General features: G+C 44.2%; 1 protein-coding gene across 8 annotated transcripts in view; it reads right to left on the bottom strand.

Moving 5' to 3' along the window:
* The window catches only part of PIGU (phosphatidylinositol glycan anchor biosynthesis class U), a 126,751-nt gene extending 122,961 nt beyond the window's left edge, over positions 1 to 3,790 (bottom strand). For 4 of the 8 annotated variants that reach the window (XM_027078547.1, XM_027078544.1, XM_027078540.1 and 1 more), the window contains exon 1: positions 3,470 to 3,624. In XM_027078547.1, the coding sequence (XP_026934348.1) occupies positions 3,470 to 3,599 (130 nt within the window). In that variant the 5' untranslated portion in view covers positions 3,600 to 3,624. Of the gene's footprint in view, positions 1 to 3,469 lie in introns of all 8 variants that reach the window. The other 4 variants (XM_027078542.1, XM_027078543.1, XM_027078541.1 and 1 more) reach the window with 3 other exon arrangements.
* Positions 3,791 to 14,008: the final 10,218 nt, after the last annotated feature.

Here is a 14,008-nt window from a genome sequence, read left to right as displayed (position 1 = left end):
ATATTTTATAACAACTATAAATAAAGCACAACCTTTAAAAACTGTGAATCACTATATTATATACCTATAAATTATATAATATTATACATCAACTATGTTTCAATAAAGTAAATAAATAAATAAAAATAAAACAAAAAAAAGAAGGAATGAGGGAAATAGAAACGTTGCCATTAGAACACCACAGTAATGATTGCTGCAGGGAAGACCAAACTATAAATGCAAAAAGTGGTGGACAAAAAGTTAAAGAGAAACAGGATGTTTACAGAGCCCCAAAGTATATCCCCCAAACGTTTACTACTTAAAAAGGGAAAATAAGGACTTCCCTGGCCATCCAGTGGCTAGGACTTGGTGCTTTCACTGCCTGGGTCTGGGTTCAATCCCTGATCAGGAAACTAAGATCCCACAAGCTGTACAGCATGGCCAAAAAATAAAAATAAAAAGGGAAAATTTCTCAGTGGTGGAGAAACCAGACAGATATGTGTTATACTGTACCATGAATATACAATCAGGAAAATCCAAACTATGGGAAACTCTACAGGTCAAATGGTCTAGGTTCTTAAACAGATAAATACTAAAGAAAAGAATGAGATGGATGGGAAATTTTAAAATTAAGGGAGACTTGAAAGACATACATAAACTTTTTTTGAAGACCATGTCTAAGCTATAGTGTCTAGGGATGCTCATTTGGGTAATAAGACAAAAAGAAAGCAAAGATGTCATTATTATAAAAAACAGAATAATGGTTTACTTATGAGGGGGATGAGAGGCTGTGATTGAGATGGGGTATATGGAAAGGCTTCTAGGAAAAGTGGCGAAGTTCTGATTCTTGACTTGGATGATGGTTACAAAAGTGTTTGCCTTATAATGCACTGTGCAATACACTGCTGTGCGCAGTTTACTAATTCTGTATTTACTTAGCAATAAGTATTTTGTTTTGTTTTTTTTGGTAGCGTTATCAGAAGTGTTCCTCCTGACCCTGACTCTCACAGCTGCATTGGAAACGGGTTTCTAAACAAGCACTCACAGTTTGAGCTCTATCCTGACTCAAGAAGCTAAGTCCATAATAATTCCCAATCTTTAGGTCAAAGGCTGAGGAAACACCAAAATATGACAGAAATGTTCCAAAATTATTCTTGACAAGATAGTATACAGTGAACTCTGGTGGAACAGCCATGCCTAAAGATTGCTAGCTAGTCACATAATATTATTCTCTATGTGACTTTCGGCAAGTAACAATCTCTCTGTACTTTAATTTTCTCATCTATAAAGTGGGGCTAACAATAGTATTTACATCATAAGCCATTGTAGAGGACTTCCCTGGTGGCACAGTGGTTAAGAATCCACCTGCCAATGCAGGAGACACAGGTTTGAGCCCTGGTCCGGGAAGATCCCACATGCTGCGGAGCAACTAAGCCCGTGCGCCACAACTACTGAGCCTGTGCTCTAGAGCCCGCGAGCCGCAATTACTGAGCCTGCGTGCTGCAACTACTGAAGTCCACGCGCCCTAGAGCCCATGCGCTGCAACGAAGAGTAGCCCCTGCTCACCGCACCTACAGAAAGCCCATGCGCAGCAATGAAGACCCAATGCAGCCAAAACTAAAATAAATAAATAAATCTATTTTTTTTAAAAAAGCCATTGTAGAAATTAAATGTTTTTTAACATACCTAAACTGCTTAGAACAGTACCTGGCATGTGGAAAGCATTACATCAGTGTTAGTTATTATTATTTTTATTGGACTGAGAAGCACATTTTGTCAAGCATTTTATCAAGCAAGAAATTTGTATAAATTTTAATTGCACTATCAAATAAACGGATGGATCTTCTGGAATCCAGAAGAAAGCTGGAAACAAGTGGCTTCAACAAACAATTCAGTTTGTTCAACAAATAATTACACGCAAATATTATATGCAAAGCTCAAATCTAAGCTCTTACCATCACACATATAAATTACAACTATCTTTATTACCATCTGTCAACTGGGAAACCTGGGAAAATTACTTAACTTCTCCAAACCTCAGTTTCTTCATTGGTAAAATGGGGAAAATAACACCATCTAACACACAGAAAAACTGGAGGATAAAATGAGGCTTACCATAGTCTCTGATATATAGTAAGTATTTTTAGGAAACTTAGTTCTAATTATTCATAAAACATCCATTCATTACGCCATTCCAAAATATCTATGGGACAACATCAAAACTCTAGCATTTAAAGTTTGAGGACATGAGGGGGACTTCTGGGGTGCTGGTAATGTTCTGTTTCTTAGTCTGGGTCCTGGCTATATGGGCATATACAGTTTGTAAAAATTCCTTGAGCTCTACACTTATTACATGTCCATACTTCAGGAAGACAGTTTTCAAAAAAAATCTTCAAACTCTGGCCCTAACCTAACCCCCATCCCATTACTCCCCTACTTCGGACATTTCACAACCTTAAACATTTCTTTTTATTTATTTTATTTTTTTTGCGGTACGCGGGCCTCTCACTGTTGTGGCCTCTCCCGTTGTGGAGCACAGGCTCCGGACACGCAGGCTCAGCGGCCATGGCTCACGGGCCCAGCCGCTCTGCGGCATGTGGGATCTTCCCGGACCGGGGCACGAACCCGTGTCTCCTGCATCGGCAGGCGGACTCTCAACCACTGCGCCACCAGGGAAGCCCCCTTCAACATTTCTTGATCCTGTTTATCTTCTACCTGGAACTCCCCTTTTTCTAATCTCCCTTTCCAAACTCTGCATCCTTCAAGAGTTAGCTCGAATTCCACAGCTTTAAGAAGCTGGAAAAGGAGGGGACCTTTTCTTCAGGGTCAGAACTCCAAAGGAGGAACTGGACGTACAAAGGAAGTACATTTTCCACAAATGATTATAATTATTATTATAATTATCTATCTCTCCCACTAGCCTATGGATCTTTGGCCCAAATTCTGTCTCTTTGAGGGCGCCAGCGTAAACAGTGTTTGATGAAGAACTTAAAGAACTATAAAGACACAGTAGGAAAAGATGCACTCAAAGTCCCAGACTGAGAATAAGCTGCTAAGCACGCTCACTCACACACTCTCCTCGCTTAGGCAGGACTGGTCCCCTCACTCGGGCCCCCATCACACACCATCCCACACCCCGGAGGAACATCACATTGCGATCTCGCGCCAAATCCCCCTCCACCCAGCACGCCCTTTCCTCATCCCGACCCGTCCTCAGACCACGCTACTCAGCTCAGGACCCGAGTGGGACACACCCCCTCAGATCGCCACCCCGCAGGTGACCGGCCCCTAGTGCCCCAACCTCACCACACAGTCCCACGCCCACCCCCTTAGCAGCCCGCTCTCAGGCCCCGCCCTCCCGCCCTCTCCTGAGAGAGCGGTCAGTTCCCCCAGAATCTTGAGCTTTGCGGCCACTGCCCCCGCCTCCCATTCACAGAGGCCAGGAGCGCATAGGCGGGGCCTAGCCGCCTACTCGAGCCGGTGGCCTCACCTCTCTTCCAAGAGCTCAGTGGGGACACCACCTCCACCCGCTCCGAGATAAACTCGGCCAGACTGGAGCGGAACAAGGCCGCCCGCACGGTCACTGCCACTACCAGCACCAGGGCCAAGGGAGCCGCCATGATAGCTAGGGCGGCCGCGCAGGCGGGGAGGGAAAAGAGAGGTGGAAGAGCCTCTCGACTTGTGCACCGCCCCGTGTAGTTCCGTGGCCCGGCGCGCCTAGCTGCTGCCGCCGGAGCTGCGAGACTGGGGACTACCACTCCCAGGAGGCCTTGCGGCGAAATAGGGCGGGACGACGGAAAGCGGGGCGACTCGAGCTCGTAGCAAAGTGCTGGGCGACGTCTCCTAAGGTAGCCGGTGAATTGTAAAAGCGCCCAGGAGCCGAAGTGCTGCTGAAAGTAGATAGGTGAAGGCAGTAATCGTTCTAGGATTGTGAGCGAGTTTTAAAGAGATGTTAATTTCACTCCTGTGTGTATGTTTTTAATTTTTCCCTTTTTATGTTTTTAAAAGAGTATTAAATATGTGTTCATTTATTTATCCTACAATTGTTGATAGACTACAAACTATATGCCAGGCACGGTATTGGGTTCTGAGGATACAGTTACAGATTTATTAGCTCTGCGGCCTTGAACAAGTTGCTTAACCTTTCTGTGCCTCAGGTCCCTCATCTGAAGAATGTGCTGGTTGTTGGCTTGTTGTGGGCTAGCTAGAAATGATTGAGGAATGCTTAGAAATGTTGCTAGTTGCTTTTAAACACAGCCATTATCAAAAATTAAATTATATAAGCATACAATTAAAAAAGTTATGTAAAAAACAAGATAATAAATACTCAAAACACATCACTTCCTAATTATTTTACTACACTCTCGTTTTATTTGTGGTCTTGAGTTTATTTACCACTGCTATTATCACTATGGCAAATACTGTATAATGGTATTATACGTATTCAGCGACTTCAGGTTGATAGTTTAAAATCCCAACCTATGGGAGTCTTTACACCATAGAAATGGGCAAAGAGTACAAATTGGGTTTCTGGAGTTTGGAGTGCCATTGACAAGCATAAGTAGCACACCACTTCGTTAATTAATGTATGAAAAGTGCTTATGGTGAGTGCTCAAATGTTAGCTATAGTAATTAAAATATTAAATAAGTATATAAGGAATTTAAGACCTGTGAAAGAAATGAAACAGGTTGCATAATCAAGAACGACTTGGTGAAAGAACTCCAAGATGATACAAACAGATGGAGAGATATACCATGCTCCTGGATTGGAAGAATCAATATTTTGAAAATGACTATACTACCCAAAGCAATCTACGGGTTCAATGCAATCCCTATCATATTACCAATGGCATTTTACACAGAATTAGAACAAAAAATTACACAATTTGTATGGAAACACAAAAGATCCCGAATAGCCAAAGCAATCTTAGGAAAGAAAAATGGAGCTGGAGGAATCAGCCTCCCTGACTTCAGACTATACTACAAAGCTACTGTAATCAAGACAGTATGGTACTGGCACAAAAACAGAAATACAGATCAATGGTACGGGATAGAAAGCCCAGAGATAAACCCACGGACTTATGGTCACCTAATCTATGACAAAGGAGGCAAGAATATACAATGGAGACAAGACAGCCTCTTCAATAAATGGTGCTGGGAAAACTGGACAACTACATGTAAAAGAATGAAATTAGAACACTACCTAACACCATACACAAAAATGAACTCAAAATGGATTAAAGACCTAAATGTAAGACTGGACACTATAAAACTCTTGGAGGAAAACATAGGAAAAACACTCTTTGATATAAATCACAGCAAGATCTTTTATGACCCACCTCCTAGAGTGATGAAAATAAAAACAAAAATAAGCGAATGTGACCTAATTAAACGTAAAAGCCTTTGCACAGCAAAGGAAACCATAAACAAGATGAAAAGCAGGGCTTCCCTGGTGGCGCAGTGGTTAAGAATCCGCCTGCCAATGCAGGGGACACAGGTTCGACCCCTGGTCCGGGAAGATCCCAAATGCCATGGAGGAACTAAGCCAGAGCACCACAACTACTGAACCTGAGCTCTAGAGCCGGCGAGCCACAACTACGGAAGCCCATCACCTAGAGCCCGTGCTCCGCAACAAGAGAAGACACCACAAGAAGACGCCTGCGCACCACAACGAAGAGTAGCCCCCACTGGCCTCAACTAGAGAAAGCCCATGCGCAGCAATAAAGACCCAACGCAGCCAAAAGTTAATTAATTAATTTTTAAAAATCACTTGGGAAATGTATTTATTAAATGTAAATTTCCTAGTTCTGCCCTAGAGACTGTGGTCTGGGGTGGAGCCCAGGAACCTGCATTCTTAATCTCTCCAGATTATCCTGATGCTGGTGGTTCAGGAGCCATACACTGAAAAACATTACCCTGAGGGCCTAGGTATCCAGTAGTTTATGCAAAAAAAAGATGAAAATAGTAATAATAGCTAGCAAATATTCAGTGCGTATTGTGTGCTAAGTATTATTTTAAGTGCTTTACATGCTGTTTACAATACAAATTATATATATATATAATTATACATATACAAACACACACACTCACACACATACACACATACTACAGGTACTATAATTTCCCCATCACCACACGCAGATGAGGAAACTGAGACACATGGAGATTTAGTCATTTGTCTGGGGTCACACAGCTAATAAGTGGCAGAACCAGGATCCAGATGTTGTGGTTAAGCTTCTATGCATGAGAAGATGAGAGGAATTTGGGTTGGGTTGAATTGAGTTAGGTTGGGTTGTTTTGTTGTTGTAGCTGAGAAGGAAGGGTAGAGAATTGAAGTGAGGGAAATAATAAAGGAGCAAACAAGGTGATTTCTCTCCTGACATCCCAGATGATGTATGGGTTACCTAGAGAAGAAGGAATTGAGGCTCTGAATAACCAGCTTTAAGCCACACACCTGGGTAGTTTTTCTTTAGCATTTATTGAACACCCACCATTGCCAGATCCTGCACTAGGCTATGAAGTTACAACTTATCAAGTACATTTTTTTCTACTCCAAATAGCAAACTGATTTTGGCCATCTTTACCATAAAGGAAATTAACTAGGAGGCTATGAGGGAGCTAAACTGGGTGAAAGAGAAACCTGGGGAACCAGACTTCATGAGGATTCAAGGGTGTATTCAAGAGATATTTTGGAGGGAGCATTGATCCATTGTTTCCCAAATTCCCCTATTTCTTATCCCCGGCACTCAGACCCTGGCTCCTGTAAAGGTCTGAGACTTTCATTAATAAAAAATTGAGACAGAAACTTAGAGCAACAATCTCAGATTGAGGAGTATACAAAATCTTTAAACAGGGCTTTTTTCCTCCCTGGCTGCCTGATGAGCAGCCACCATTTTCTTTTTAATGTTTTTTAAAATTAATTAATTATTTAATTTATTTATTTTTGGCTGCATTGTGTCTTCGTTGCTGTGTGCGGGCTTTCTCTAGTTGCGGTGGGCGGGGGCTTCTCTTTGTTGTGGTGCGTGGGCTTCTCATTGCGGTGGCCTCTCTTGTTGCGGAGCGCGGGCTCTAGGCACGTGGGCTTCAGTAGTTGTAGTTCACGGGCTCAGTACTTGTGGCGCACGGGCTTAGTTGCTCCTTGGCATGTGGGATCTTCCCGGACAGGGCTCAAACCCATGTCCCCTGCGTTGGCAGGTGGATTCTTAACCACTGAGCCACCCAGGAAGTCCCGAGCAGCCACCATTATGTGACACAGTAACCAGCCAGGCAAGGAAATTCATGACATACCAACTGTTTCTGCAGAAACAAATGGTCATAGTGGTCCTTTATCCTGGGAAGGCAGCAGTACCTAAGACAGAATTTGAGAAAACTAACCAAGATGTAACCAAGAGAACACATCAGATGTTTTTGTGTTCAGATTTGAAGCCACTTTGGTGGTGGCAAAGCAACAGACTTTTATAAATTTTACAATTTCTTGGATTATGCGAAGAGAAATCAACGTGAACAGAGATTTGTAAGATATGGCCTGGATGAGAAGGAAAGAACTCAAGAAAATCAGCAAAAGCAATATAAGAACAGAGTGAAAAAAGTCAGGTTGCTATAAAAGTGAAAGGAAGGATTAAAGATACAGCACTGACTTGATCTGTGTTTGTGCAGATTTTTCACCAGAAGACAATAAATTATATAAAGACTTAAAAACAATAACAACTCAACAAGCAGGGGTGAGTTGAAGACAGTAGCATGTAGGGAAAAATGAAGGCATCCTTGAGATTGAAAAAGTAAGAAAAATCTGGTCTAGTCCATCGTACAGAGTGGGAAATTAAGGCCCAGGCAGGAGCAGTGCCTGGCCCAGGATCGCACACCAAGTCAGTGGTGGCACCAGGCCCAGAAATCATGGTTCTCAGCATTTGTCTCCTATGTTGGCTGCCTCTTGCTCCCGGGCTGGGTCTCTGGTGAGGCCCCTTGGGATATCCGCACCAGTTCCCCCCTCAACCCTTGGACCCAAGTATTGTAAGGGCCCAAAAGGAACCAGAGATCTGGTCTTACATAATGCCCTGGGGACACATTTCCGGGAGCTAGTACCTCAAGCCCTCTCAATTTCCTTCATGTCCCCGACCACAACTGCCCACTGTTGCAAAAGCCATCCTGTTAGGAAAACCAAGATGTAAACTAGGCCTCCAAAGGCTAAAGATTTGTTCTCCATCCCGCAGCCTCTTCTCTCTGAACCTCTCTCACTCTTCAGGAGCCACACCCTCCATAATTATGTATCCAGATTCCTCATGCCCTCCCCCCAAAAACACACTGCTCTGGGAAAGGAGACAGGTATAGTGGGCTTTGCTTACTGCTTTCTGGTACCCATTCCCTCTTTCCCTTTTCCTAACAGGACCCTGAATTCCTCAGCCAGGTGATTTGAGTGAGATTGACCTCACCCTCTCACTCATTTCCAGGAATGAGCCCTAAATGGCTTAAATTGACCAATAGTTCCAAATCCCTAGCCACAGTGATTGGTTCAGGCATGAGTGTATGACCCAAATCAGGTCAATCAGAGCCAACAAGATTCAGTTCTGGAATTTTGGACTGAGCCATTTGGGCAATAGGCTTTTTCTTTTCCGCGGGTTTGAGCTTGGAAGCACCCAGACCCAGGAGCAACTGGTAACTTATACATATAAGACAAAGTAAGGCAAGGCCAAGGCTAAGGCCTGACTGATTCTACCAGTAAAGATACAATGAGCCCGTTTTTGATTTAAATGGTGTATTATTTACATAGACAGCAAGAAGAACAAGCCAGCTTCCTGTGATCCTTGTTCCACACACCAAAAAGGATGACACTGAAACAAAAGGGGCTGAACAATTGTAACATGGGTTGTAGGATACCCTATTGCTGAGGAGCCGATCCTAGAGTTCAATTAACAGGTTTTATATTCTGCAGCTCCATTCTGAGTAGGGAGGGCAGAAAGCCCCATAGCTCATCAGAGCCTGGGAAGCGATAAGAAAACCGTCTCAGGGCAGCCACCCAGGGGAGATAGGGAGGCAAGTGGAAGGTGGCCTCACTGCCTTACAAGCCTTCCATTCTCTCATGTTCTGGGAGGATCACAAGGCATTCTGCCAAGACTTAGATAAGCTTTTCATACCTTTGCCAGTGTGGCCTATATGAATGAATACATGTGAGGTCATCGCAGTGCCATGGCAGAGGCATTCCCTTACAGTATCACTGTGTTCACAAAGAGAGGGCCTGTCAAAAATTAAGCCAACTCCTAGGAAGTGTTTTGGAGAAATTAGAGAAGACTAGATCTTAGTTCCATTATTTGGGCCACTGGATCAAGCCTTGCCTGCAGCAATTATTGATGGACATTTCGACCAAATTCCTTTTCTAATTTAATCCAGTTTGAGTTGGATCATTAATTACTTGCAACCAAAATCTCTTAACCAATACAACAGAAGATGGAACTCAGCCTCCCAAAGGACTCTCGACTCTCGTAGACTTCCCTGACTTCAATTACCATTTGTATATTGATGACTCTCAGATCTTTATTTCCAGCTCAGAAATTTCCAGATTTCTCTTGTTGAGATTCAGACATTATGCATCAAACTACCTCCTAGACATTGCCACCTGGTTATCACAAAGTCACTTTAAACTCCAATGATCTAAAACTGAGCTCAGTGTCTTCTTTCCAACAACTCACTCTTCCTCCTTAATTCCTTACCTCTGTGAATGGCAGCAATAATCTTTCAGTTGCTCAGCCAAAAACCTAGGAATCAGCCCTGATACCTCCCACTTTCCCATCCCTTATATACCTTCTCGCTTTGACCTAAATATCAGTCAAATCCACCTACTCCTCTTCATCTTCACTGCCACCACTTTGGTCTAAGCCACCAGCATTTCTCACCTACATGTCTGCTATTCTCTCCTGACTGGTCTCCTGATGCCACCCTCCATTCTCCAACCATTCTCCATGTCTGACATTTATTGTTGAATGAATGAACAAATGAATGAATGAATATCACTAACCTCTCACTTAAAACCCTTCACTGGCTTTCTTGTACATTTAGTTGAAGAATGAAAGTTCTTGAGACAGTTCATAGGGCCAGCATGATCTATCCCCTTACCTACCTCTCTTGCCTCATCCCCTACTTTTCTGCCCTATTTGCATCTGAAAAAATAAACTATCAGTGGTCATTGCCTTGGTACCTTATGCTTTGTGCACCCCACCAGCTACTCAACAGCATCTGTCCTCACTTAGCAAACTCCCACTTATCCTTCAAGGCTCATTCTTAGGAAGACTTTGATTTCATCAAGGAGTTAGTTCTTTCTATATGCTTCCAAAACATTTAGCAGCTGCCTCTAACCTGCGCTCTAATGATCACTATCTGATAATTCTGTTACCTGATGTTCTTGGGAGTCTGATTCTTCTCTTCATTGTGTCTACTGAATTTTATTCATGGTGGATTGTTTCCTCGTGTATTTCATCAGTTTTTTCCTTGTGGATTATCAGCTGTTTAGAAGGGCTTTATATACAGGAATTCTGTGTAACCTGCAATGGCTGGGGAAAGAGGAGGGGGTCCACGGAGGAGATCCAAAGAGGATTTGCATTAGTTTCTGCTAGGCATCTGAGAGATACTTTTGGAGTAGGTCTCCTTTGATGTTCATTTCTCAGCCTTGGAGATTCCTAGACATGCAGGTGATGTAAATATGAACCCCACACTCATCACCCCATACTCATCAAGGGCAGGCATGCAGTTTCAAATTCTCAGAAGATAGTTTCTTTCCCCCACCCTAAGACCAGGTCAGGATGGACATAGATCCTTTTTGTCTTCTTTGCTAGTACTCAGACGTTTGTTTTTTTGTTTTCCCCTAGTCTGTACTTTCACTGTGGGTATAGCCCTTCAAGTGTCCTAGATTTATCAAGGGTCTCAGTTCCAATCCCTAACTTCATGTAAGCCCAAGCCTTCATCTCCCCAAATGTCTGTTAAAATCCAAATGGTTGCAGGTCCATTAAATGTTAAATGTATTTAAAAGTATGTTTGGGACTTCCCTAGTGGCACAGTGGTTAAGAATCTGCCTGCCAGGCTTCCCTGGTGGTGCAGTGGTTGAGAGTCTGCCTGCCAATGCAGGGGACACGGGTTTGTGCCCCGGTCCGGGAAGATCCCACATGCCGTGGAGCGGCTGGGCCCGTGAGCCATGGCCGCTGAGCCTGCGTGTCCGGAGCCTGTGCTCCGCAACGGGAGAGGCCACAACAGTGAGAGGCCCGTGTACCGTAAAAAAACAAAAACAAAAACAAAAAAAAAGAATCCGCCTGCCAACGCAGGGGACATGGTTTCGAGCCCTGGTCCAGGAAGATCCCACATGCCACGGAGCAACTAAGCCCGTGCGCCACAACTACTGAGCCCGCAAGCCACAACTATTGAGCCTGTGTGCTGCAACTACTGAAGCCCATGCTCCACAACAAGAGAAGTCACCACAATGAGAAGCCCACGCACCACACAAAGAGTAGCTCCCACTCGCCACAACTAGAGAAGGCCCGCATGGAGCAACAAAGACCCAACGTAGCCAAAAAATAAATAAATTTATTAAAAAATTAAAAAAAATAAAAGGATGTTTATTGTTTTTATTTCCAGCATTTCCATGTGTTACGTAGCAGGAAGTTCCAGATATTGTCAGAAAAGGAAGTCCAGCTCAATACTTAGTAGACAGAACTGTCACTGTCTGTTTACTTGTCTATTTTCTCCATGAGCATCAAGCTCTGAGAGGGCAGAGACAGGGTCTGACTCATCTCTACGTCAAGACACCCAGCTTAAGACCCTCCCCACCCAGAGTAGAAGTTCAGTGCATTTGTTGATACCAAACCTCCTCTCAGACACTCGTATTGAAGGGGAGCTCAATTTCTCCCACTCCCAATGTAGCCTTTCCTTTGGAGAGAGTCATGTCCCCTGGGGGACCATCTGGCAAGAGGGGGACAGCCTGCCCCTTTTCTGTGTTCATTCCTCCCAACACTTGGCTTATCCACTCAGGATTCTGCAGAGTAGGGCTCAGGGTCTGGATGATCCCAGTGATAACTGGGACTTTGAGCTTTGATCCAGGAGAAAGCACAGGGGCCAGTCAAGATGAAAACCTAAGGTTCTCATGTACCGTTAGTGGAAGTTAAATTGGTAAAACATTGTGGGAGAGCAATTTGATGGCATCTACTGAAATGTTAAGTATGTATACTTATCAATCTTGCAATTCACTTCTCTGATTCTATTCTATTCATAGAAGAGGAGTCACTGTTACATTGTTTGTGGCAGCAAAAAATTGAAAGCCACCCAAATGTCCATCAATATGTGATAAACTAAATAAGCTTTCTTCTGCCATACAATCGGAAACTGTAAGATGGTTTTAGGTTTTGTTTGTAATGAGGAAGATCTGTGTATATTGACATAAATAGAACTCCTGTGTCGTATTACTGAGCGAAATATGTGAGTCTGCAGGACAGAGTATATCATATTACATTTAAAAAAAATTAATTAGGGGCTTCCCTGGTGGCGCAGTGGTTGAGAGTCTGCCTGCCGATGCAGGGGACACGGGTTCGTGTCCCGGTCAGGGAAGACCCCACATGCCGCAGAGCGGCTGGGCCCATGAGCCATGGCCGCTGAGCCTGCACGTCTGGAGCCTGTGCTCCGCAACGGGAGAGGCCACAACAGTGAGAGGCCCGCGTACCGCAAAAAAAAAAAAAAAAAGAAAGAAGAAAACATTAATTAATTTATTTATTTTTGGCTGCGTTGGGTCTTCACTGCTGCGCGCGGGCTTTCTGTAGTTGCGGCGAGCGGGGGCTGCTCCTTGTTGCAGGCTTCTCATTGCTGTGGCTTCTCTTGTTGCGGGGCATGGGCCCTAGGCACACAGGCTTCCGTAGTTGTGGCACGTGGACTCAGCAGTTGTGGCTGCAGGTTCCAGAGTGCAGCCTCAGTAGTTGTGGCACATGGGCTTAGTTGCTCCGCGGCATGTTGGATCCTCCCGGACCAGGGCTTGAACCCATGTCCCCTGCATTGGCAGGCAGGCTCTCAACCACTGCACCACCAGGGAAGTCCTATCATATGACATATTTATGTAGAAAAAAACAAACGAATCTGTAAGCAGTATAAATTTGTACATCCTAGAGGCTATTTGGCAGTATCTATCAACCTTTTTTTTTTCTTTTTTTTGGCTGTGTTGGGTCGTCATTGCTGCACGTGGGCTTTTCTCTAGTTACGGCGAGCTGTGGCTACTGTTCATTGCGGTGCACGGGCTTCTCATTGCGGTGGCTTCTCTTGTTGCAGAGCACCGGCTCTAGGCCACAGTAGTTGTGGCACATGGGCTTAGTAGTTGTGGCGCACGGGCTTAGTTACTCCGCAGCATGTGGGATCTTCCCGGACCAGGGCTTGAACCCATATCCCCTGCATTGGCAGGCAGATTCTTAACCCCTGCACCACCAGGGAAGTCCCCAGCTTTTAATCGTTGAGTCTTTGATTAGAGTCTACTCTATGCCAGGCCCAGCACAGGCTGAGTGATGGGAGTATATGGACTGAGATCCTGCCTTTGGGATGCCCACCATCTACCTGGGAAAACACATACACACAATTAGTCACCATGACTTACTGTTTATTGAACAAATAAATAACTGTACTGTCCATCAAGGTAGCTCTGGACCATGGGTGAGGATAGGAAAGGCTACCTAGAGGAAGACGGGGTGAGTAGAATCTTGAAGACAGGAAAGCTCTGAATTCAGAAAGGGCTGAAGAGGGCATTCCAGGAAAGAGCTTGAGCCAAAGTGTGGTTGTGGGAGAGAGTTGAAGAGACAATGAGGAGTTTGACCTTAGCACAAGGTGTGTGTAAGTGAAGAAGGGGAATAAAGCTGGAGAGAACTGGGGCTGGATCATGGAAGGCCACAAATGCTGTATTAAGGAGCATGGTACTGTGGGAGCCACAGAAGGTTTTAGAGCAGGCAAGTGGTGTGACAAGAGAGGCATGTTAGGGATTATTTACTTTAAGTCAGCGAGAGGTCAAGAGAGGGTATGA

The sequence above is a fragment of the Aethalodelphis obliquidens genome, unplaced genomic scaffold, assembly GCF_003676395.1.
Source record: "Aethalodelphis obliquidens isolate GAN/ISIS:26980383/991018 unplaced genomic scaffold, ASM367639v1 scaffold42, whole genome shotgun sequence".
Taxonomy (NCBI): domain Eukaryota; kingdom Metazoa; phylum Chordata; class Mammalia; order Artiodactyla; family Delphinidae; genus Aethalodelphis; species Aethalodelphis obliquidens.
Note: the sequence above shows the minus strand (reverse complement) of the source record. Positions and strands in the feature narration are given on the sequence as shown.